This window comes from Rhinoderma darwinii, chromosome 4, assembly GCF_050947455.1.
Source record: "Rhinoderma darwinii isolate aRhiDar2 chromosome 4, aRhiDar2.hap1, whole genome shotgun sequence".
Lineage (NCBI taxonomy): Eukaryota > Metazoa > Chordata > Amphibia > Anura > Rhinodermatidae > Rhinoderma > Rhinoderma darwinii.
This window is the reverse complement of record NC_134690.1, coordinates 79,216,501-79,242,897: the sequence shown is the minus strand read 5'-3', so window position 1 is coordinate 79,242,897 and position 26,397 is coordinate 79,216,501. Positions and strand designations below refer to the sequence as shown.

The 26,397-nt window shown below is 41.6% G+C and overlaps 1 protein-coding gene across 1 annotated transcript in view; it reads right to left on the bottom strand.

Moving 5' to 3' along the window:
* Window positions 1–26,397, bottom strand: part of TFDP2 (transcription factor Dp-2) — a 72,206-nt gene that overhangs the window by 17,157 nt on the left and 28,652 nt on the right. Inside the window, exons 3-4 of the mRNA XM_075861235.1 lie at window positions 2,891–3,018; window positions 1,356–1,403 (exon numbers count right to left, since the gene is read on the bottom strand). Coding sequence (XP_075717350.1) covers window positions 1,356–1,403; window positions 2,891–3,018 — 176 coding nt within the window. The remainder of the gene's footprint in view (window positions 1–1,355; window positions 1,404–2,890; window positions 3,019–26,397) is intronic.

Here is a 26,397-nt window from a genome sequence, read left to right as displayed (position 1 = left end):
CAATAGCATCAAGGCTTCCGTTCATTCTGGAACCATGACAACTATGGCAGAACGGTTTTTAAATGGATTCCTAAGAGTCCTGAAAGATCCCTTTCAATTACAATGGGGTCCACAGGTTTTCATTTGTGGTACTGGTATCTTTGGTACTGCGCTTTTCCTGCTGTCAAAAATACCAGAACCTCTGACGGAAAGAGTGTAACACAAGTGTGAAAAGTCTCTAAAAAAGGTCTGTATGCTAGAATTCCCCACAAAAAATATGTTTTTTAAAAGTTACCCTATTTCTCATATGTAGTAACCTATATACACAGCGTATAGAAATATGTAACAATCTGCTATATTCTTAAAATATACAACGGTCAATGCAAAAACAGTATCAAACAACCAGATACAGTAAAATACTCCTTACAATCATAGCGGTATAGAATGTGAGCAGAACGCATTCAAAACAACACACAGGGCCGCCTAGCATTTATTTTAATTTTACAAAAAAATAACTATTAGAAGAAATCTCAGCAACCGTGTTCTTGTTCTTAGGAAAAGTTCAATTGCATTGAATTTTATGTACTTCCTTAGTGTCACTACACCCTGCAACTAATGGATTAGAGACCCAAGGAGAAATATGGCAGATGATAGAGATGCTTCCCGACAAGTGGTTGCCATAGTGGCCAGCCACTCGCTGAAAATATCCACAGGGATTAGTTCCAGATTCCTTGTAAGGAATAGGAGGAGGAAGTGAAGAGAAGTGGAGGAGTCAGGAACACTGCCAAAAAGCAACTGGCCTGAATTGCTCAACATTTACTTTCCTTTAAATAGGGTTTTTTTGTTTTTTTTTTAGCATCTATTCACTTCTGTTCTAGTGTAATGACTTGTATAGCAGACTATGCCATATGTGTATGATCTGCCGTAAACTTATAATAATGGAAGGAAACCAACGCCATGCCAGGAATTCTGTAACATAAAAGATATCTCCCACCAGGCTGAACAGTAAGGGTCACCAAAAATGACATACTCCTGACATACTCCCCTACTCCAATCGATCATCTCTTAAAGTAGAACTCCCTTCTTTCTATACCGAGACGTACACATGAATTAACCGTTCAGCCAACATCCATTTCTTCTGACCCCACCATAAACATTTATGTCAATGGGGAAAGGGGAATAGGACGCTGGCAGGCTCCTTTTTCCCCTAACATCTGCTGTTGGGAAGAGTCGAGAGGCCCCCAGTCATGTAAGACCATGGGTCGATCTTGTCGAAAGCCGTTGGTCGGCCATTCCTCTTTTGTGTATAGCTAGCTTAAAAGAACTTTTCTTTTTTACTTTTAGAAAACTTAAAAGGGTCACTTTTTTGCCCTTACCTCTCGGAGAAGTCAGACTCTATAAACTCACGAGTGCGTTTCCGATCCCTATAGGAAAAGAAAAAGAATGTATTTGTTAGTATTAAAAAGTCACCAAGGGATTTCCAATTTCCACATAACACCTACATATTTGAAGGCCAAATTTTATAACTTACTACTCCTACTCTATCACTACTCTATCCTACTATCAGATACAAACTTCATGCAGGTCTTGACCTGCACTCATGGCCCCAGTGTAAAGACACAATATTTTTTATGATTATTCAGTGTAACATTTCATAAATTAAATTGTGAATGACAAAAACAGTCATTTTTAATCGAAAATGTATCTGCCCAAAAAGAGACAATAGGTTAAAAGGGAAGTTTAAAAAGAGGAGAGCAAAAAGACAATGGATTGGTTATTGTAGCACGTACAGGGTTGAACTGGCCCACCAGAGTACCAGATGATTATCTAATGGGCACAGGCTCTGACAAAATGATGGGCCCCAAAAGGACCAGAGGACAAACCCATTTAGAGCAGACTGGATTCAATCGCTTGCCACCAGTCTTTTTCTTACGGGTTGATAAGCCATTGGACCTGATTGATATGTCCTATGTGTGCAATGATAAAGGCCTGTTCACATCAGCGTTGGCTTTCCATTGAGGGGTTCCATTGGAGGTTTCCGTTGCAGAACCCCTCAAAGGAAAGGCAAACGGAAACCTTAGCTTCCGTTTGCATCACCATTGATATCAATGGTGACGGAAACATTGCTAATGATTTCCGTTTGTCACCATTCCGGCAGGTTTCCGTTTTTTCGACGGAATCAATAGCGCAGTCGACTGTGTTTCCGTCACCATTGATATCAATGGTGATGCAAATGGAAGCGAAGGTTTCTGTTTGACTTTCCGTTGAGGGGTTCACCCGACGGAAACCTACGATGGAACCCCTCAACGGAAAGCCAACGATGATGTGAACAGGCCCTAACAAAGTTTCCGATGCACGTAAAAGTGGACATGTTCTGTATAGATGGAGGATGGACCCTCAGAAACATTTCCTCTGGTGGGCCCAACGAACCACAGTCTGGGACATTATGGAAACAAACTTCTGGTTTTGCATTTTTTTATTTTCCTTATTTAGCTTGCTTTTCATCATGTATTTTCTACCTTTTAAATCCTTTACTCATCATATTTAAAAAACAGGACCCGCTACAATAAGTGCATTGCCTTACGACATATGATACCGCCTCATATCTACGCCCTCTGACGTCACATAGTAGTGGAATAGTGGAAGCCTATATCCCTATTCCATCTGGCTTAAAAGATTTATGACTTTTCCCCATAAATAGATATTACAATTGTACAGAAGAAAATAAGATTTAACAAGAAACAAAAAAGGACGAACTAAAGGTGGGAGAGTAAACTCTGAAAATAAGATCACCATGAACAAAAGAAGAGAAAGGAATGAAGCTGGATGTCCATACCAGACATGAGAAATCAAAGATTTTCAATTCCATTAAATTACATTACAAACACAAAAGGTCAAGTCCAAAAATTACCCAGGAATCCAGCTGGTGGCATCTGTGATGTGACTCTGAGTGACCATGGCTGAGGTGGCCGCCGCGGTGAACTGTCTCCCTATGAGAAGATCTGCTCCCGCGCTCAGTCTCTGGGGAGTGCTTATAATCTAGAACAACAAAAGGGACACCAATAGTGAATCCAGCATAGAAGTACAAGCACGGTCATCCTGTTTATTTCGTCTCATACAAACTAACTAGCAATTCCTCAAGATTGGTTCTCAGTCTTTCCACCGTCTTATAAATCACTTTATAGTACATAAGGCCAACACATAGGAAGTGTGCGACTGTGAAATTAGTAGTGAACTACTATTCTCAGCAAGAGGATGCCGAGTTTGGAGAATATTGATCCATAAGCGTTATTTTAGGGCATACAGACCATAGTATTTTTTTATGTCTATATTATGTTACGTGTTAAACATAGTACTCTCTTAGTGGAATTCAAACTAACACCTTCCCGGCATGAACTGATCCACATGATTGGTTGGCCCATGACCCAGGAGACAGCAAATACTCACAAAACACATTAGGAAAAACATACAGATTCTTAAACAGCATAAAATTCAGGATAAAAGAAGTGCAAAATAGACAGCTGTATTGGGTTAAGCCTAGTGCGGATAAATATAGTCACGGCAAACATCTCACATACAATGAAATGGAGGTATTAGGGCTACTCAGCTTGCTACCTCACTTTGTAAAATCTATTGCTAAAAAAGGGTTAATTGTTGTAAGCCAGAAGCCCTCAGCAGGTGTATAGAATAAAGGGTAATGATGGTCACATGGGAGATCCAAAAACGGTCCCAATCCCTGGCAGTGCAGTCAGAGGCCCCCCAGAACACACGTCACTGCTGCTCTTGGCTGACCCCAGGTCCACCTCTCCGCTTTGATCTCCACCGGAAGCGAAGCTGGGACCCCAGGCTGCGACCCTGCACTGGATGCTTTACTGCAGGTCTCAGAGACCCACTGAGAAAAACAGCCGCACTGTGAAAATCATTCACACATCTTCTCCGGCTGCAAAAACATTTAAAGCTGTAGCCTGCATTGCTCAAACCTTTTTATTCTGGCTCTGGGTATTTTGCTGTGCTCATTCATGGGTTGTAGGAGGGATTTGTACCAATGATTCAAGGTCGGTTTTCCGGCTAGAACGCTTTTTATTTTTTTGATTTCTGTACAGGATTATGGGGCAACCATTTTGCTTGTGGTGCAGCTTCTTTCACTGCACAATCAGGCTGGGTTCACACAACCTATTTTCAGACGTAAACGAGGCGTATTATGCCTAGTTTTATGTCTGAAAATAGGGCTCCAATACGTCGGCAAACATCTGTCCATTCATTTGAATGGGTTTGCTGACGTACTGTGCAGACGACCTGTAATTTACGCGTCGTCGTTTGACAGCTGTCAAAAGACGACGCGTAAAATTACAGCCTCGTCAAAAGAAGTGCAGGACACTTCTTTGGACGTTTTTGGAGCCGTTTTCTCATAGACTCCAATGAAAACAGCTCCAAAAACGGACGTAAAAAACGCAGCGAAAACGGCGCGAAAAACGCGAGTTGCTCAAAAAACTTCTGAAAATCAGGGGCTGTTTTCCCTTGAAAACAGCTCCGTATTTTCAGACGTTTTTGGTCACTACGTGTGCACATACCCTCACACTGTGCTGTGGATCATGCTGGGCTGGAACAATGAGAAGTGTAGGGCACTGATTAGTCACTGATTGGTCAGCCTCATACACTCCTCTGTACAGTACCCAGTTGGTAAAAAGTAAAAAAACGCCCAGTTGTCCATTGAGAAACTCATTAGCATAAATCTAAACTAGCTCATAACTTGCTCAAAAATGATTGTTTTTCAAAATAAAAACCACTGCTGTTATCTACATTACAGCGCTGATCAGATTATGTAGGAGACAGGGCACTTATAATCTGGTGACAGAGCCTCTTTAAAGCAAACACATGGACAGAAAATGACCTACTGACTTGATGGGAAACCTGATGGGAAAGTGTTGTGGGCATGCTCTGTGATGTGTGCAGAGGAACTATTTCCTGAAAAATTAACAGTGATAATGTGAAATTAGTCATAAATAATACATCTTGATTTTCACTTGTGCAGTTGAAAGGATTTGTTTTATATCATTATTAATGTACACTTCACCTTCTAATTCATTTTTTAGAACTATGGGAACAAGCGCTCAGCGCAGATAGACCATTGCATACACCAAAAAGATTAAAACCGGGGTGGTAGTGCTTGAGTCCACTAGAGCAAGAGATGCGGCATTATAGTGACTCTCCGCTTCGGCTCATAAAGCGGAGTGGTGGTCACGAGCAGGTGAAATGGGGCATATGGACAGAGGTTGTCCTGATGGGACAAACGCTTTAAGTGTGCTCAAGGGTTGTTGAGGATATTCTACTTTGTGGCACATTGAATGTACTGTTCTTTTAATCGGATTCAAAACTCTAGTATGTAGAAAATCACCAAGAAGTCAATGCAAACACTGGATGATTTATGTATTTTTAGCAAATGATTATATTAATAGCCAGATTTACTAATACATTTCTAATGGTTTAGTCCCCAAGTTTGTGGGGACTTTGAGGCAATCTATATCGGAGACATTTTTGGTTCCATGCAGACTGCTGTTTTAACTGTACTCTGAAGAGTTGTGCGTGTTAAGACATGGGAACAAATCCTTCCCAATCAGGTCCCTAATACTGTTAAAGAAAATACGACCCCAGCCGTCTGGTCCTGTGAAAACCAATTAAGCTGTTTTCTTATCATGCAATAGTTGCCAGAATACCGCGGGTAATGTTACCTTGTGTCTCTCCTGCTCAGCAGGTTTGTTAGAAGAATTATTTTTACATGTGCAGTCAGACATTCCGAGCGCTTTCTTACAAACAGAAAATTCACTTTAGTTTTCCAAAACTTGACATCACCCGGCTTAACCCGTTCTGTTCCTGTGGTGCCCAGGCGGACAACAAGAAATGGGCAAGTGTCAATATTGTCATGCAGAATAGTTCTTGGTTGGTACAAAATCAATAAATGTACCACTGTCTGTTGGAAAGGTCATTGTTTTATTGTAGTTATCAAAGTCAAATGAAATAGTCATTGTGAGCACAACGTACAATGCTGGCAATATAATAGGAAGTGAATGGAAAATATTTGGTTTTATCAACCGCATTAATAATGTAATCCTCCCAATAAAAATAGCCTATGCATTCATGGTGGTAGGTTGTTCTATATCAGCAGCATCACACTCAGCATTGGTTAGCCTAAAGGCCTATCTACACATATATGTATATATCTAGTGATCGTTATTTATAGCGACATATTCTACAGCACTGTATGCAGCCAGCGTCCGCTTCGGATACAGAATTTAAGCTCCATTGGAGACATACAGACGCTGGTTTGGTAGAATGAGAACCCTAGGACCCCACTGGTGTAAGGCAGCAATAGAAACCTCTGAACTACACAAAATAATGTTGCAGAATTGTTAGGACCATAATACTTCTGTCATTTGTCATTCCTATGTTTGAGATCTTGTGAAAGCCCACAATATATTGCAGTTCTGCATCATAACCAAGCGCTGGATTATCAGATAGGATTGCCAGATTAAAGACATTTTGATTTACTAAAATGACTTAAGTGCTTCTATTCAGTAATTTCATCATTAAATCATGATCATCCAACTAGCCATTTCCTAGTTCCCAATTACGTTCTCTTAAACAATCCCTCCATACCTTACAATTAGTAGATGTATGGAGAATACTCCATCTTCAGGATGAGGACTACACCTTTTTTACACCAGCACACCAGTCAGGTTATAACATAGCATCCTTACTCCTAAGGCTACATGCACACGACCGTTGTTTTCGCCAGTATGCGATCCATTTTTTTTTAACGGAAAGCACGCTGACCCATTAATTTCTATGGCCTCATGCATACTACAGTGTTTTTCACTGATCCGTGTGGGACCGGGCCACAAAATTCAGAGCAGGTCCCATCCCTGCCTGTGTTTGTGGGCTCAGTCTCGCTCATTGAAGTCTACCGCAACGTGAAAACCAATGACAGCTCATGGATGCCATACGTGTGTTGTCCGTATGCCGTTCCATGTTTGCGGATGAGCTGCTAGATGACCTCAGGGGGTTGGGACAAGCTATTGACAATTTCCTGCCTTCCGTTTATTTTTGCGGATCCGTGATTACGAATGACATAAGGTCCGTGTTTGCGGACATACGAAATGCGCAAAAATGGACAACGGATCCGTTGTTTACTGGCCGCAAAATACAAACGGTCTTGTACATGTAGCCTTAGGCCCCATGCACACGACCATAGTTTTCATCCGTAATTACGGAATCCATAATTATGGATGAAATTGCGGCCCCATTCATTTCTATAGGCCACGGACACATTTCCCTTTATTTATGGGCTGTATAAATGATCGGCAAAATATAGAACATGTCCTATTCTTGTCCGCAATTGCGGCACAAACTCGCCAATTGAAGTTTATGGGCACTTCTGCAATTGCGGACGGCTATGGATGTGTATCCGTCGGATCCATATTTGCAAACCGTAAAAACCCCTAGACCTCATGCACATAACCGTGTACAGTCCGTGATATACGGACTGTCATCCGAGAAGTCCTTATCAAGCATGGTTCACATTTGAAGAAGGAGCACGCGCTCCCCATCGTATCTGAGGAGGTTAAATCCTCACTTGAGGAGGAACTATGGGATGGCGCAGAATTGGTCATCCATTCCGCTCCAGCAAGTAGAAGTCAGTTTCACCCCACATTTTGACAGTATCTTCAAAAAAATCTTTATCTCCCTTCCTTACCAAAGTATTTGATTGCAACCTTCAATCACCAGTCCCTTATTACAGTTATTTCCAAGCCTGGTAAAAACTCCCTTCACCTATTTCACTCGAACATAAATATAAAGCTATATTTCAAATCTTGGCGAATAGGCTTGGACTGATTTTACCCATCTCCCTTACAGTTGACGCGGAGAAGGCATTTGACCCTATAAACTGAGGGTTTCTCAAAGCTTACTTGGAACAATTTCACCTAGGATCTGGTTTTATTTAAAAAAATTCTCCACTCTACAGCGACAGGACAGCTCAGGTACAGACAAATGGACTCCTAAGTCATTCCCCATTAGAAACAGAACGAGAAAGGGGTGCTTCTTGTATCCATTACTGTATGTTCTCGTTATGGAGCATTTAGAAGTAACCCTCAGAAATAATCTCAGTGAACAGTCTCTGTGACAGCTCCTACCAACATACATGACTATTTATAATATGTGTCATAGCCCAGCTCCCCTCAATTCTGCACGAATGTCAAACATTCAGACGTTTGAGTAACTTTTTGGCTAATCTAACCAAAATAGAGGCCTTTAATAATTCCCTCCCTGGAGATGAAGTGGCACACCTAACTGGATAGTTTCCTTTCATGTAGCAGAGCTATTCCATCAAATACCTTGCTATCCAAATTCCCTTTAGACTTACCTCTCCTGTGCTTTTGAAACTCTCACCCTCTGTTGGAGAAAACTGTGGGGGACTCCAGATCTGGGACTCCAGCTCTGGGGAAGCCCCTGACATCACGGTCCATATATGGACAGTGATGTCAGGGGATTCAATAGAGTCCCGGAGCAGAGCCCATACTAGCGCTCTGCCCGGGACTCCAGCTCTGGGGAAGCCGTTGACATCACTGTCCATATATGGACAGTGATATCAGGGGATTCCACAGAGTCGGAGAAGGGCCTATACTAGCGCTCTGCCCGGGACTCCGGCTCTGGGGTTAAATTAAGTTGTTTTTTTACCATTATGTAAGAGACTCTCTGTTTGGTACAGCACGGATATGTTGCACGTTTATCATTAGCCCTCACTGATCCAATGAGAGCAGTAAAATGGCAACAGAGATTAGAAAATGTTTATAGCGGAGTGTAGCAGGCATGATGAGTCCCTGCTGCCAGCCCATTGCATGCTGGGACACAAGTGGTGCATGCCGGGAACTGTATGACCGGAAAAGCAAGACCACAAACACACACAGGTAAACAAACCTCTCAAAGTAAACAATAAAGAATAATGGTAAATTAACCCCTTCCCTCTTTAGCCACTTTTGACCTTCCTGACAAAGCCTCATTTTTCAAATCTGACATGTTTCACTTTATGTGGTAATAACTTCGGAATGCTTTTACCTATTCAAGCGATTCGGAGACTGTTCTCTCGTAGCACATTAGACTTTATGTTACTGGCAAAATTTGCTCGATACATTCAGTATTTAATTGTGAAAAGTACCAAAATTTTGCGAAGAATGTAAAAAATTAGCATTTTTCTCAATTTAAATGTATCTGCTTATAAGACAGGCAGTTATACCACACAAAATTGTTGCTAATTAACATTTTTCAGAAGCCAGTTCAGTTGTGAAGTGGCTTTGAGGGCCTTATATACTAGAAACCCCAATAAGTCACCCCATTTTAAAAACTTCATCCCTCAAAGTATTCAAAACAGCATTTAGAAAGTTTCTTAACCACTTAGACGTTTCACAGGAATTAAAGCAGAGTAGAGGTGAAATTTACAAATTGAATTTATTTTTTTGCAGAAATTCATTTTTAATCCATTTTTTTTTTTACACAGAAAGTTTTATCAGAGAAAGGCAACTTAATATTTATTTGCCCAGATTCTGCAGTTTTAGGAAACATCCCACTGGCCCTAGCGTGCTAATGGACTGAAACATAGGCCTCAGAAACTTTTTGGAATATATTTATTTATTAGAATATATTTTAGGCACCATGTCAGGTTTAAAGGGCTCTTGCGGTGCCAACACAGTGGAAATCCCCCAAAAGTGACCCCATTTGGGAAACGACACCCATCAAGGAAAGCATCTAGGGGTATAGTGAGCATTTTGACCCCACAGGTTTATTGCAGAAAATATTGGAATTAGGCCGTGAAAATGAAAATCTACATTTTTTTCAAAGACAATGTAGGTTTAGCTAATTTTTTTCTCATTTCCACAAGGACTAAAGGAGAAAAAGCACCACAACATTTGTAAAGCAATTTCTACCGAGTAAAACAATAATCCACATGTGGTCATAAACATTACTTTGGACACACAGCAGGGCTTAGAAGGAAAAGAGCGCCATTTTGCTTTTGGAGCTCAAATCTAGCAGGAATGGTTTGCGGCGGCCATGTCGCATTTGCAAAGCCCCTGAGGGACCAAAACCGTGAAAACGCCCAAAAAGTAACTCCATTTAGTAAACTACACCCCTTGATGAATTCATCTAGGGGTTTAGTGAGCATTTTGACCCCACAGGTGTTTTGTAGAATTTATTTGATTTGGGCAGTGAAAATAAAAACAATCCCTTTTCTTCAATAAGACGCAGCTTTAGCACAAAATTTTTCATTTTCTCAACAAATAAAAAAGGAAAATAAAAAGAACCCCAACATTTGTGAAGCAATTTCTCCCGAGTACGGTAATACCCCATATGTAGTCATAAACTGATGTTTGGGAACACAGTGGGGCTCAGAAGGGAAGGAGCGCCATTTGGCTTTTGGAGTGCAGATATTGCAGGATTGGTTTCTGGTTGCTATGTCGCATTTGCAAAGCCCCTGTGGGACAAAAATAGTGGAAACCTCCCAGGAGTGACCACATTTTGGAAACTACACCCCTCAAGGTATTCACCTAGGGGTGTAATGAGCATGTTAACCCCACAGGTGTTTTGCATAAATTAGTCTGCACTCGATGTTGCAGAGTGAAAATGGGATTTTTTTCCATAGATATGCCAATATGTGGTGCCCAGCTTGTGCCACCATAACAAGACAGCTCTCTAATTTTTATGCTGTGTTTCCCGGTTTTAGAAATACCCTACATGTGGCCCTAATCTTTTGCCTGGGACATTCGACTAGGCTCAGGAGTGAAAGAGTACCATGCGAAATTGAGGCCTAATTTGGCGATTTACAAAGTATTGGTTCACAATTGCAGAGGCTCTGATGTGAAAGAAGAAGAAACCCCTCAGAAGTGACCCCATTTTGGAAACTACAACCCTAAAGGCATTTATTAAAGGGGTGTAGTGAGCATTTTCACCCCACAGGTCTTTTCCATAAATTATTGCGCTGCGGATGGTGTAAAGTAAAAATTTGCATTTTTCCCCAGATATGACATTTCAGTGGCAAATAGGTCATGCCCAGCTTATGCCACTAGAGAGACACCCCCAAAAAAATTGTTAAAAGGGTTCTCCTGGGCATGGCGATGTCATATATGTGGAAGGAAACTGCGGTTTGGGCACACTGTAGGGTTCAGAGGGGAGGGAGCGCCATTTGGCTTTTGGAGTGTGGATTTTGCTTGGTAGTAGTTTTGTTTGGAGTATTACTGGTATTTCAGTTTATAATGTGGGGGTACATGTAAGCTGGGTAGAGAAGATCAGGGGCATAGTCAGGTGGTATAATAATAGGGTAAAAAAAAAACAATAAAACAATAACACAATTCTTTCTGCACAGGCCGGTGTCGCACTGATAAATGGACTTTCTTATCCCCCTTTTGGTCCACACTCTGCACCTCTGCAGTTTGGGGAATTTTGCAGGGAGAGTGTTGTCCTGCTATAATACGGGCGCCCTCGCTTCCAACAGATATATTTGGGCCCTCCCCTTCCTGGTTCCGTAATTTTAAGGCCTTGATAATTCGCCTCTTGAAACAGAAGAAATGTTCTCCTCGGGCCTGCACAACTGCATATTTTTTTATTTCCTGGCTTATTGGAGCCTTAACGGATATTATTTTTTGATAGACGTAGTGGTATGAAGACTGTTGTTTTACGGGACGAGTTGTAGTGTTTTATTAGTACCATTTTGGGGTACATGTGAATTTTTTATCACTTTTTAACCTGTTTTTTTGCGAGGCAAGGTGATCAAAAAAACTGCAATTCTGGCATCGTTTTTTAATACAGCGGTCATGATGCATTATAAAATTACATGTTAACTTTATTCTGCGGGTCAGTCCGATTCCGGCGATACCTAATTTATAGCACTTTTTTTTTATATTTTACAACTTTTTGCACAATAAAATTACTTATGTAAAAATAATGTATTTTTTCTGTCGCCAAGTTGTGAGAACCATAACGTTTTAATTTTTTAGTTGACGGAGCTGTATGAGGGCTGTTTTTTTGCGAGACGAGCTATCGTTTTTATAGGTACCATTTTTGGATACGTGCGACTTTTTGATCACTTTTTATTCCAATATTTGGAGGGCAAAGTGACCAAAAAAACAGAAATTCTGGTATCGTTTTTTTTTTTTACACGCCTTTTACCACGTGGAATAAATGATATAATATTTTTTATAGTTCAGGCCGTTACAGTCGCGGCGATACCAAATATGTATGGTTTATTTTTTTCAATAATAAAGGACTTGATAAGGGAAAAGGGCGATTGTGTTTTATTTAATTACTTGAAACTTTTATTTTATGTTTTAAAACTTTTGTTTTCACTTTTTTATACACTAGGGGACTTGAAGGTCCAAAGGTCTGATTTTTTTTTCTTCTAATACATTGCACTACCTATGTAGTGCAATGTATTAGATCTGTCAGTCATTCACGAACAGCAAGCTGATTAGGCTTCGCCTCCCGGCGGGGCCTAATCGGCTTCCGTAATGGCAGAGCAGGAGGCCATTGTTAGACCATAGCAACAGTCGGCAGCGCTGATTGCATGGCAGGGCTGCCTATCTGTTAGAAACCTCCAATATGCAGCTATCGCTTTCGATTGATGCATCTAAGGGGTTAATGGCAGAGATCGGAGCTAGCTACGGTTCCTGCCGTTACAGGTGGATGACAGCTGAAACATACAGCAGACATCCACCGATGAGGACGCTGGCTCAGCTCCTGAGCCGGCGCCATCTTGCCGTCGGCTACGGAAGCCTTTCAGGCCCTGCCCGCCGGGCGCTGGAAGTTTTCCGTACTAGGCAGACAGGGAGGCCACTGTTAAGCCTCCGGTTGAAATTGCAGCCACCAGAATCCCAGCAATTGCTGGGGTGTCGATGAGCTGCAAACACCTTAAATGCAGCGATCAAAGCTAATTTCTGTCCCCGCCATTACAGCCGGATGTCAGCTGTAATACACCACTGACATCCAGCGATGATGGCACCGACTCAGATTCTGAGCTGGTGCCATCCATTTGTCATATGGATACGGCAAAATGCGGGAAGCACTAGCTTTCCATGATGTATCCATAAGACAAATGTCGGGAAGGGGTTAAAAAAAAATAAAAAAAATAGATAATGATATTAAGGGGGCTTTAATAGATAAATTGAGAAGCGTTGCAGTGATTAAAAAAAAAAAAAAAAAGTATTGGAAAACCCCTTTAAACATAAATCATTATCATACATACACCAAGCAAAATATTCTGCCACATAGAATAATTATTTGCCTTGTCCTGAAGATAGGCTATTACATGACACAATTAAAACTACATGGTCATTTTTCAGCAGGCGCAAATTATTTTCCAAATGACAAACATTTCTCCCTGTCGTGGATGAGGTCTCTGAAGACTTAGGCCTCGTTCACCTCTGCGTTGGAGTCCCGTTCTGACGTTCCGTCGGAGCTTTCCGTCAGAACGGGACCCTGAACAGACACAAACGGAAACCAGAGGTTTCCGTTTCCATCACCATTGATTTCAATGGTGACGGATCCGGTGCCTGTGGTTTCCGTTTGTCTCTGTTGTGCACCGGACCCGTCGTTTTGCCGGAAGCAATAGCGAAGCATTAGCGTAGTAGACTACGCTATTGCTTCCGGCAGAACGACCGGTCCAGTGCACAACAGAGACAAACGGAAACCACAGGCACCGGATCCGTCACCATTGAAATCAGTGGTGATGGAAAAGGAACCTCTGGTTTCCGTTGGTGTCAATTTGTGTCTGTTGAGGGTCCCGTTCTGACGGAAAACGCCAACGGAACGTCAGAACGGGACTCCAATGCAGATGTGAACGGGGCCTTACATAGGCAAAATCATCAACAGGACAGTTATTGGTTGTATGGAGTGAAAAATATCTTTATATTAAAAGTAGAAAGGATATAGGAATAAACAAAAAAAATGTACTTTATGAGGTAATTAAAGCAGTGCATCAGCCGGTGTAAAGGATTAGACAATTGTAATAGTGCCAACATTTGGATAACTTTCTATAGACTTCTGTTAATTAATATCTGGGCGTATTTGCTCCCTGGCTCCTGGGATTTGTCCAGTCTTCGATAAATGGCAGTAAGAACCGCAGAATCAGCAACTCATCTCCGGCATATTGCACACAGACAGCAAAATATGAGGTAGATAAGTGCATTCCCAAGGTGCGCACCGGCTTCTATGAAAAGAAAGTATCTGACTGGAGAGCAGTATGAGAGGATAATTACGGAGGAACGAGAGGCTTTGTTGTTTCACTGAGCACAGGATGGGGTCTTACTAAAAAAAGATGGTGCTTATCAGAGTCGTTTGTGTTATTCCTTGTCCTCCCCCTCTGCGGCCTCCTTATTGATCTCTTCTTCTCAAAGTTTGTATGCTGTTGTTTTTTTCACTTCTTCATTCATTTTTTTTTTTTCAACAGTATGCAAAGAAAAGCTGTTTTATGGACTCATGCACACGGCCTTGCCCGTAATCACGGCCCGCGATTGCGTGCACGGCCGGCCAACTGGCACCCTCATTTTCGTGCCATGCTCCCAAACAAAGTATGGGAGCACGGCCCACAAAAAAACGAAAAGTAGGACATGCTCCATATTTCCCAGGATGGTTCTACAACACTGACACCCTTCCGAAGCGACATGGAAAGGTGTCGCGGCTAATAGAACCGGGCGGGTCCGTAATTGCGGACCGTATAGTTTTTTTTACGGTCGTGTGCATGGGGCCTAAAAGTGTAATCCTACAAACAAATTTGGAAAAAAAGTGCATGCTCAAATATTTGAGAGTGGTCTCTGCTTGGGATCCCCCCCCCCATCATGATTGGGCAAGGGCCACAATCAGGATTGTATTCTTAACATACTAGGGGCCAATACAAAAATTAAGCTGGCTAAAAATATTTTTACTGTTTACAGTCTTTTGCGATTTCATATAATAAATCAAAATGTTTGGCTTTTGCCTGGGACAAGGCCAATATGGAAGTTAAATGTTTATTTCAGTTACAATGGCCATAAAACGCTTAACCTCATAAAAAGGTTTCCTTCTCCCCATTGTTTCAATGACTTATATCAGAACAAAGGATCGAGTATGTTAAAATCAAACATGCCGATCCTCATTTCCTTGAACATCATTTGGTCGGGGGAAAAAAAAACAACAAAAAAAACGGGAGCCCATATCCACATTAAAGTCGACAAGATCCGCCAACTATCTAATTTAATCTTTATGGGCAGCTTCAGGTGTGTAGATCGCCAATTCTCCTTCATTCCTGCATGATCTGCACCATAAATAGCAGCAGAATATGCAGAATTATGGTAACCAACCCTTCACCCTCATTTTGGTTTGGAACCAGCACTAAAACTGTTTAAAAGCCATTTTAAAGGGCTTTTTGTATCTAGGGCTTTGTGGAATGAAATCACAGTCCTGGGTCAGGACCAATCTAGGACTATGGAAAGGGCATTAAGGGAAGATAATTATTTTAAGAGTAGCTATCAATTCAGGTTAAAAAAATAAAAAAATAAAATCGAAACTGGCGGAAATGTCATGCAATGCCACAATAAACTTTCTGATTAAGTTAGTTATTTTATCTTCATTGTTTTTACTTGCTCTACTGGAGCTGGCTTCCTTACTACCCAGAGTTCAGTGCAACTCCAGCGGGAGCGCGCACGGAGGTTGCACTATTGTGACTCGGTTTCTGATTGCATCTACGTCAAGAAGTTCAAAACGCCGAGTCTCCGCAGATAACGTCAGCTAACACACGAATATAGCCGGAAAAAGCCAAAGTACTGTCTATGCAGGCAGACAGTACTTCGTAAAGAACATGGAGCGTGCACGCAAAGGATGCCTTTTGGGTCACAGGAAGAAATGTGTCTCCACAGGAATGGGGCAATGTATGATTACTACTGTAATGCCACTTTGCAATGGGGATATAGATGGGAATTAAATAGGTGAGGATGCCAAAATTGTAATTATAGTATATTACTCTAGGAACGAAGATTTTAATGGTGATGTCAAAAGTTAAATGATAGTGACCCTTTAATCACTCTAATGCTGCATGAATAAATGTTTACTAGTCAAATGCAATATTAATTATTGCATGTAAATATTCTCTAGGTCAACAGGATTTGAATTGAGCCTTCTTGGCAACTACAGTACTGTGCGAAAGTTTTAGGCATTTGTGGAAAGATGCTGCAAGGTAAGAATGCTTTCAAAAATACAAATGTTAGTAGTTTTTGTTTGATCAATTAATAAAATACAAAGTGAATGTACAGAAGAGAAACCTAAATCATATCAAAATTTGGTGTGACCACCCCTTTGTCTTCAAAACAGGATCAATTCTTTTAGGTACACGTGCACAAAGTTATGGATTTTGTAGGATTATAGTCCGGTGTATGATAAACCAATTATACCAGACCGGTGATAATGATCATCATTTTCATAAGTAGGTTGAAAAACAGTCATTAAAGAGGCTCTGTCACCACATTATAAGTGCCCTGTCTCCTACATAAGGAGATCGGCGCTATAATGTAGGTGACAGCAGTGCTTTTTATATAAAAAACTATCTATTTTCACCACGTTAGGAGCGATTTTAGCTTTATGATAATGAGTTGCTCAATGGACAACTGGGCGTGTTTTACTATTGACCAAGTGGGCGTTGTACAGAGGAGTGTATGACGCTGACCAATCAGTGACCAATCAGCGTCCTGCACTCCTCTCCATTCATTTAGTCAGCGCATAGGGATCCTTTTCGATCAGTATGTGCTGTCTTATACTAACACATTAACGATACTGAAGTGTTTAGACAGTGAATAGACATTCCACGGGATGTCTATTCACAATCCCGGCACTTCGTTAATGTTTCTGTGGTAGTTACAGCAGAGCAAGCGTAATCCCACGATTACGCTGTAAATGACAGGTTACAGCGAGATTACGCTTGCTCTGCTGTAACTACCACAGAAACATTAACTACTTTTTTAATAGCAGCAAAGGACAATTCACATTGCTGTTATAGGATTTCATTCTGATAGGTGATTTAGCTTCTTTTTTTGCGCTTATGCTTAAGTTATGATAAAGAAAGAAGTGAATGAGCTGCACGGAGGAGAGGGACAAATGTAAGGGATGACAATCTATGTATAGCAGTGTGGAATACGCTGACCGCATGTAAACCACAGGAAATAAGTAAAGTGGAAGGGATGGGTGTTTCATATATTGCTAAATATTACAATTAGAAACAAAAAATATAATTGAACTACATTTTATTATTGTTTAAACCACGACACGCCTGGCTACAAATAATTTAGGATGCAGTGAATGGACCAAATAAATGTAATGTGAATTATAAAAGGTACAAGCACTTCACAGCTGGGTCCAGATAAAAGAACTGGAACAATAGTGACACCTACTGGGTAGCGTAAGCAGTGCATACATGTATGCAAATAAAATATCCAAGATGCTGTCTGGTGACTGTCTCAGGGTGTACAACAAGCCAGGTTCAAAAGTGTCGGATTTGCAGTGGATTTACAGTACTATAGATTTTCAAAACCCAATCCACACATAGCGGAACAATTGTGGATGGAAATATGAGCATGCTGTGGATTATGAAATCTGCAGCATGCTCATTATGTTGCAAGAAAATCTGCAGATTTTCTTTGCGTATTTCACACTTTCAATTTTAAAGTTGAAATCTCTAGTAAATCTGCTGCAAAATCTGCATATAATGCCGATCCTGGCCGTTTACCCCTTAGATGCTGCGGTCAATAGGACAGAAGGAGGGGCTTGGATGGTTTGCCATAGCAGCCAAAGGTCTAACAAAGGCCCCCTAGGCCTGCCATGGCTGTATGCCTTTGCCTGTCAGACTAGTACGGAGTATAACAAAGCATTATATAAACGATCAAAGGATCGCATTGTGGGACTAAAGAAGCAAATTAAGTTTAACCCCTTAGTGACCAGAAATACGCTCTTTTTACGACGGTCACTAAGGGGCTTTAATCTGCTACATATGCCAATTAAAAGCAGTGCAGCAGAAGCCGGCATGGATGTCCTGTGTCAGGTATAGGGTGTGCTCGGCTGTCTAGTGACAGCCGGGCTCCTGCTGTAATGGTGCTGCTCTGATTCCAGCTGTTTAACCCCTTCGGTGCTGCTACAATCGCGATTGTCGATTCCCTCTGTCACCCTCCATCCGTCATCACCCAACCTATAAAATAATATTGTTATTTATTCTGCATAATGAACACGTAGTAAAAAATAAAAAAAAATACTGGTCCCAATAAAAACTACAACTCATCCTGCAAAAAACAGGCCCACATACAGCTCCATCAACGGAAAACTATAAATTGTATGGGTCTTGGGATGTGTTTTCATAGTGCAATAGTAAAACATAAATAAAACTATATACATTTGATAGCACTGTAATCCCATCAACCCAGAGAATAAATGTATCATGGTACTTTTGCCGCATGGTTTACACCATAAAAACAAAAAAAAAAATTCAAAATTGCTGTTTTTTTTCCAACCCCCAAAAATCTTCTTTATTAAAATCCTACAATACATTATATGTATCCCAAAACGGATTTCTTAAAAGAACAAAATACTTGTTCTACAAAAAAACCCTAAGGGTCAGTTCACACTGAGTTTTTTGATGCAGAAACCGCGTCGGAAAACAGCCGAAAATGCCTCCTATTGATTTCAATGGGAGGAGTTTTTTTTTTCCTGCGAGCAAAGGAACAGCTCGCGGGAAAAAGAAGGGACATGGCCTATCTTCGGGCGTTTACATCTCTGACCTCCCATTGACATCAATGGGAGGCAGAGAAAGCGTATTTCACAGCGTTTTTTGCCCACGGCGCCCAATGGTCGCGGGCGAAAAAGCCACGAAAATCAGCGCGCAGGCAGATTTTCTGCCTGCAGAAAACTCTGTGTGAACCCAGCCTAACACGGCTATGTCGACGTAAAAATAAAAAATAAAAAGTTATGGCTCATGAAATGCAACGATAGAAAAAAATAAAATAACCATGGTCGTTAAGGTCCAAAATAGGCTGGCCACGAAGGGGTTAATAAAGTTCAAAAAAAAAATATTTTTACATTAAAAAAAATAATCAAAATTACACAAATATAATATTGCCGTAATCGTACCGACATGTATAATTACGTTAAAACATTGTTAATAATGCAAAAAACGGAAGAGCTGCATTTTCGTCACAAGCTGAGCTAGATCCCGCATCGTGACGGAAGTCATATAATGGCCGGAAACCATGTTATTCCTGATGTACACACATATGAAAAGGGTTTTTATTGTGCAAACAGAAAACATACAAAAGCTATACATATTTGGCATCGCCGTAATCGTACCGACCAAAATAAAAGGAAACAGGTTATTTACGCCGCATAAATTTAAAACATGAAAAACAATGCTGGAATAGCTGCTTTTATTCTATTCCCTCCCCCAAAAAAGTTAATAAACATTAATCAATAAAATGGTGATTAAGATATACAAATCATCCCGCAAACACAAGCCCTCATACTGCTATGTCAACGGAAAAAAATAAAAAAAGTTATGACTCGTGGAATGCCACGGTGAAAATTAAAGAATGATTGGTCATTAAGACCAAAAGGGTAATTAAGGGGTGAAGGTCTTAAAGGGTTAAGTTAAACATCAAGTCTTGTAGGCATGCAATTATAATACAACATCTACTGGCCCCATGCACACGACCGTAAAAACTCCCGTAATTACGGGCCCAGAGACTTCTATTGGCCACGGGTATGCTTACGGGAAGGTGCCCGTGCCGTTGAAAAAGATAGAACATGTCCTATTTCAGGCCGTAATTACGGCACGGGCAGCCCATAGAAGTCTATGGGGCTCCCGTAATTACGGGTGACTACGTGTGTGCACCCGTAATTACGGGAGCGTTGCTAGGCAACGTCAGTAAATAGTCACTGTCCAGGGTGCTGAAAGAGTTAAACGATCGGCAGTAACTCTTTCAGCACCCTGGACAGTGACTACCGATCACAATATAGATAAAGCTGTAATAAAAAATAAAAAAAGACGTTCATACTTACCCAGAACTCCCTGCTTCTTCCTCCAGTCCGGCCTCCTGGGATGACGTTACAGCCCATGTGACCGCTGCAGCCAATCACAGGCAAATCACTGGCTGCAGCGGTCTCATGGACTGCCGCGTCATCCAGGGAGTAATCGGCAGCCCCTTCTCTCTATCGGTGCAGGATAAAGAGAAGCTTTATCCTGCACTGATAGAGAGAAGGGGCTGTCGATTACTGCAGTGCAATTTTGCAGCCAAAAAGGTGCCCGTAAATACTGGTGCAATATGGGTCAAATACGTGTGACCAAGGACCCGTATTTACGCCAGTATTTACGGGTGGACAAAAATACGGTCGTGTGCATGAGGCCTAAAATTGGTTTGTGAAAAATTAAGTAATTTAGACTCGGATTGTTAGCTTTTTCTTAAACTCAATTAAAACTAAACACGACAAACTACCCCCACAGCTTAAAACAGTGAAAATATTTTTAATGAATACATACAAAAATGTGCCAAATAAATTAAACGGTCATACTGCACGTACCTTTACCAACATGTTGCAATGCGTATGAACAAAAATGTCCACTAGAGGGAGATATTTAATACCATTTTTGAAACCACTTGGGAGTGTGAATTACATGCAATTCTTTTTAGTCCACTAGAGGGAGGTATAAAACCAAAAACTTTCAATAAAGTTTGCGCATACAATGACCAGGTCCTGCAATTGTAGTTGGAAAACATTACATTTTCTGTAATATATAATGGCAGGTATTATGGACATAATAATGTGGAGATCTATTTTGATCAAGGGGCACTTGTCACTATAAATTAGGGCATTTACAAGATGCCATCTGAAATGAAAGCACATATCGTTTACATTAGAATTTTCAGTCTATATGGGTGACAGATGGCAATCCTTGTAGATTGTAATCTTGCGAGTCATCCATGCATTTGAAAGCCTTATTTAAACAATGCCACTGAGAAAAGGCAATCCGGGGAGAGTTGGCCAAAACAACAAAAAAACAAGGGGGGAGAATAACCCCTTTAAAAAATTTTCCTACTCCTTCTGAATATTCATGCAATGCTGTACAGTGAACGTATTCATTCACATCAGTCTTTTCCACTGTGGTGGACACAATCCATTTTGCATAACTTAGTGTTAATAATGCAGGAATGTATAGGCGATTATTGCTAGAAATGTCAGCATTATTTCTTATGTGTTATACACTGCACATTGCCCTCTGCACCATCTAGATTTCCCAAAACATACTGGGAGTTTTCTTCATTCATCACCCATATGCCCGGCTCTCCCTGAGACATAAATACCAAATCATTAGAAGTTTGTCGCTCCATTGACACCACACAACAGAAAATACAGAGAGACGTTACAAGTTCCTGTTATATAAACACACCTGCCATGAACAGCTGTCATAAACCGACATCCTCTGTATCGCTAACTGGCAAGCCGGCACTAAACTCCCATGCGAATATAGGACTATACTTTGCCCTGCAACCCAGATAAACAAACTCGTACAACTTCAGAACACACAAATCATTGTTGTAGCATAGACGGAGTATATGAGCGAGTACATACATAAGAATCCATGTCCAAACTAGGAAAACAGACATTTCTATACGAACTGGTAATCCAGAGGGCGTTTAGTCAGGCCTTATACACATGACCGTATTACAGCTCAGTACAATTTCCAAGCTGCATGGAGCCAGAATACATTGCCCACAGAAGTTTATTGGGCCAGAAGCAAAGCTTCCGGGGGAGAACACCTCTGTACATACGGGGTCTGATGGAACATGCCACTATTTTTTATTTCATCATTCGTACGAAATCCAACAGAAAAAAAAACCCCTCTCTGTATGCCTTTGTATGAAACCTGAGGTATATGGAGGTACAGTAGAGGGATGGAAGCTTTAATACGGCTCCATATAAAACAGAGCCACAATCCGGCTGTGTACATGAGGCCTTACGATATATACTGAAACAGACCAAGATATCGTGATCATTACTACATGCATAACGATTCTGACAAACCATATGATGTATAGCACATTGTAACAAAACCTTTGTCATAGTGACATGTCAGTGGGGGACCCAAGGCTGAGACCCCCACCAATTGCTAAAACGCAGCGGCAGAACCGCGCAGGTAAGCGCTGTGCCTATTTGTTTCTGGTCGCTTCTGCACGGCTTTCTGAGGAAAGCTAAAGCAAGTGGTGTACATTCTTTCTATGGAGCCTGTACACCGCTCGCTTGGCTTCCTGAGGAGAGCCGAACAAAACCAGACAGAAACGAAGGGGCACAGCGCTCGTTATAGTGGTCGGTGGGGGTCTCAGCTCTCAGCCCCCACTATTGAAAACTTCTGACATGTTACTATGACAGATCAAAAGGTTTTATGAAATTGCAAACCTCAACTACTTTTCTCCCTAGGTTTGGTCTGAATAGATAGGAGCTGACTTCATGTGAACTTGAGCTTATCTCTTGGTCTTACGCCGCAGGGTGACACATCAAGTAACCAGTAGCTGCTATAAGGATGCCGGGTACAGCTGTTCGCACAATATTTGTACACACAACTCTAATGTCACTAGGATGAGTGACAATTGTTTAACCTACATTACAGAAATTCTAGGTTACATGTTATTTCAGGTGTGACTTTACTCATATACCAGCGTGCGACACACACACACACCTTGGATCAGGCTTACCTGCCGGGCACCCATATCCATTTTGGAATTTATCTTTGAGTGCTGCTTTTTTTTCTATTACTATATATATATATATATATATGCGCGCACACACACGCACACGCACACACACACACACACACTTGTGACCAACCTCTTAGGTCAGCCTTGTGAAGGGTTACATTTCCCTAGCGTACCCGGCTTTAAAGCTTATCCTCAGGTTCACTGGAGTAAAGGAACGCCAATTTACAAGACCGCAGTAAGAGGTCAGTGATTTGCAGGTTCACTGACCATATACAATACTTTATATCAGAAATTGTAAGTGAAGCAACTGTACGATCTTAGAATACAACACCTGCCATACACGAATACGGCTACTGCATTTATAAGATAGGGTAGACTGTTGCGTGTATCTGCCCCAACTAAATGCCACCACACGATCCTCCAATTACAGAGAAAACAAACGTTTTAACGAGCTGGAAACCACTAGGCCAATCGGATGCTCCCAAAGGGCTCACATGCTGGATGCGGATGACCAAAAACCAGTAAGCATGGGCGATGACCCGCTATCAGGCATAGACATCAATAACACTACTTATTTTTTTTGGAAAACAATAGATTCAGGCATGAAAAAATTCAACCTATTGGAATAATCCCCCGATTTCGGCTGTCGAGATAGGGTCTGCAAGTATACGGTGATATAGAATTGCAGCAATGAAATAGCAGAAGACATTTATTTTGGTTAATAAATGCGATTCACATTGCAAAAAAAGACGTACGACATACAGAGATAATAACTAGCATTGATATCAACACAGAACAGAAGACAGCAGGGAGGATGACCAGACTACCAATACCAGCTCTGGATATCAGTCAGGAAACCGGCCACTGGTGTGTATCACGGTCTGTGGAAATAACATCCTTATTGACAACGACCACTAGTTACAGTATCCGCAAAGCAAGGATCTAATGTCCGCTAAAATCTTTATATCTCTCATCACTACAGATCAATGTGATATTATATTCTTATAGGACGATTCAATTGAATGATATCACTATTGTCTTTCTGCACCTAACTTTATTTAGGTGTGAACGTGTCTGTGGGGTGGAGGCGGTAGACTTTTAGGGTATATTCACACGCAGTGTTTGCAGGCGTAATTCGGGTGTTTTACGCCTCTAATTACGCCTTAAAAAACGCCCCTAATACGCCTACAAACATCTGCCCATTGCTTTCAATGGGAATTACGATGTTCTGATCCCACGAGCCTTTATTTTACGCATCGCTGTCAAAATACGGCACGTAAAATGACGGCTCGTCAAAAGAAGTGCAGGACACTTCTTGGGACGTTTTTCATTGATTCCATTGAAAAACAGCTCCAAAAACGGCCGTAAAAAACGCAGCGAAAAACACGTGTTGCTACAAAAACTTCTGAAAATCAGGAGCTGTTTTCGCCTGAAAACAGCTCCATATTTTCAGACGTTTTTGGTAACTGCGTGTGAACATACCCTTATGGTTAGGCTAAGGGCCCTTTTAGACCGGCCAATTATCAGGCAACGATCAGCAAACGCTCGTTCATAAACTGATTCTATCGATTTAAATGCCCAAAATATTATCGTTGTCGGCAGCAAGTCTCCCTGTGTAAACAGGAAGACGTGCTGCCGACATGATAGAAATGTATGCAGATGAATGTTCGTTGTAACGAGCGCTCGTCCCCCTACTAGCTCCTTCTGAAAGGAGCGGTCTCGTTGATCCGTGCTCGTTTACACAGCCCACACAGGGCTGTCTAAGGGTACGTTCACACGCAGTGACCAAAAACGTCTGAAAATACTGAGGTTTTTTTTAAGGCGGAAACCGCTCCTGATTTTCAGAAGTTTTTGTAGCAACTCCTCTTTTTCGCTGCTTATTTTACGGCCGTTATTGGAGCTGTTTTTCAATGGAGTCAATGAAAAACTGCTCCAAAAACGTCTCAAGAAGTGACATGCACGTCTTTTTACGCGCAGCAACGCTTAAAATTACACCTCGTGGGAACAGAACATCGTAAAACCCATTGAAAGCAAAGGGCAGATGTTTGTAGGCGTATTGGAGCAGTTTTTTCAGGTGTACTTTGAGGCGTAAAACGCACCGAATTACGTCTGAAAACACTGCGTGTGAACATCCCCTAAAAGTACCGAATTCAGGCCGAATTCACACGAGCGTGTTCGGTCCGTGACATACGGTGCGTATGTCGGGCGCATTTCCCAGACCAAACACACTGCAGGGAGCCGGGCTCCTAGCATCATAGATATCTATGACGCAAGGTGTCCCATATTGAAAACATGATTACAGTATGGGACAGTTTTCCCACAGCGAGGGCGTAGATAACTATGATGCGAGGAGCCCGGCTCCCTGAAGTGTGTTCGGTCCGGGAAAAGCGGCCAACATACGGACCGTATATCACGGACCGAACACGCACGTGTGGAATCCGGCCTTATTTCACACACTGCATACTTTTCCACCGTTACATGCAGATTTTGGTGCCGATTTGACCCTATGCAATCAATGCAGAATTTACCCTAGTGAAATCCACTATAAAATCCACAACAGAATTTACATGCTGTGGATTAAAAAGCGGTAGAATGCCCTCAAATCTGCACCGATTTTTTTAACCTACATGAAGATGGGGTTTTTAAAGCCCAATCCACATGTATTGTAATGTAAACCGCTGCAGTTTTTCAATGTGGATTACACACTGAAAATCCGCAGCAATTCTGCAGTGTGAGTCACCCTCAGAGTATGTTCACACGCTTACTAAAAAAGTGTGAAAATAGGGAGCTGTTATCAAGGGCGTTTCGCTGCGTTTTTTACGTCAGTTTCTGGAGCTTTTTCAATAGAGTCTATGAAAACCGGCTCCAAAAACTTTTTTTTTTTTTTTTACGCAGCCGTTTTTCAAAAGGGCCGCATAAAAAAAACTGGCCCATCGGAAAAGAATGCAGTTTTTCCCATTGATATCAATGGGCAGATGTTTGGAGGCGTTCTGCTTCCGCTTTTTCGGCCGTTTACAGCGCCGAAAAACGGCCGAAAATAGGCCGTGTGAACATACCCTAAGGGCGGATTTACACGAACGTGATTTACGTCCGTGCAACCCGCATGATTTTCACGCGGGTCGCACAGACCTATGCAAGTCTATGGGGCTGTGCAGACTGTCCGTGATTTTTGCGCAGCGTGAGTCCGCTGCGGAAAAAATCACGACAGGTTCTATATTTCAGCATTTTTCGCGCATCACGCACCCATTGAAGTCAATGGATGCGTGAAAATCATGCGCGCCTCACGGAAGCACTTCCGTGGGACGCGCGTTATTTGCGCAACAGTAGTAAAAATATGAATGTAAACAGAAAAGCATCACGTGCTTTTCTGTTTACAAACATCCAAACGGAGTGTCATTAATGATGGCGGCTGCGTGAAAATCACACAGCCGCGCACCATATGAACATGACACACGGAGCTGTTAAGTGCCTTTTGCGCACGCAAAACACACACGCTTGTGTAAATCCGCCATAAGGGATATAACAAATCAGGTTCACTATTGCTCAGTAGTGAATATGAAGTTACACGATGGGCCAATCAGCATGTAGAGGAAGTTGCAAAATGATATTTTGTAAGACA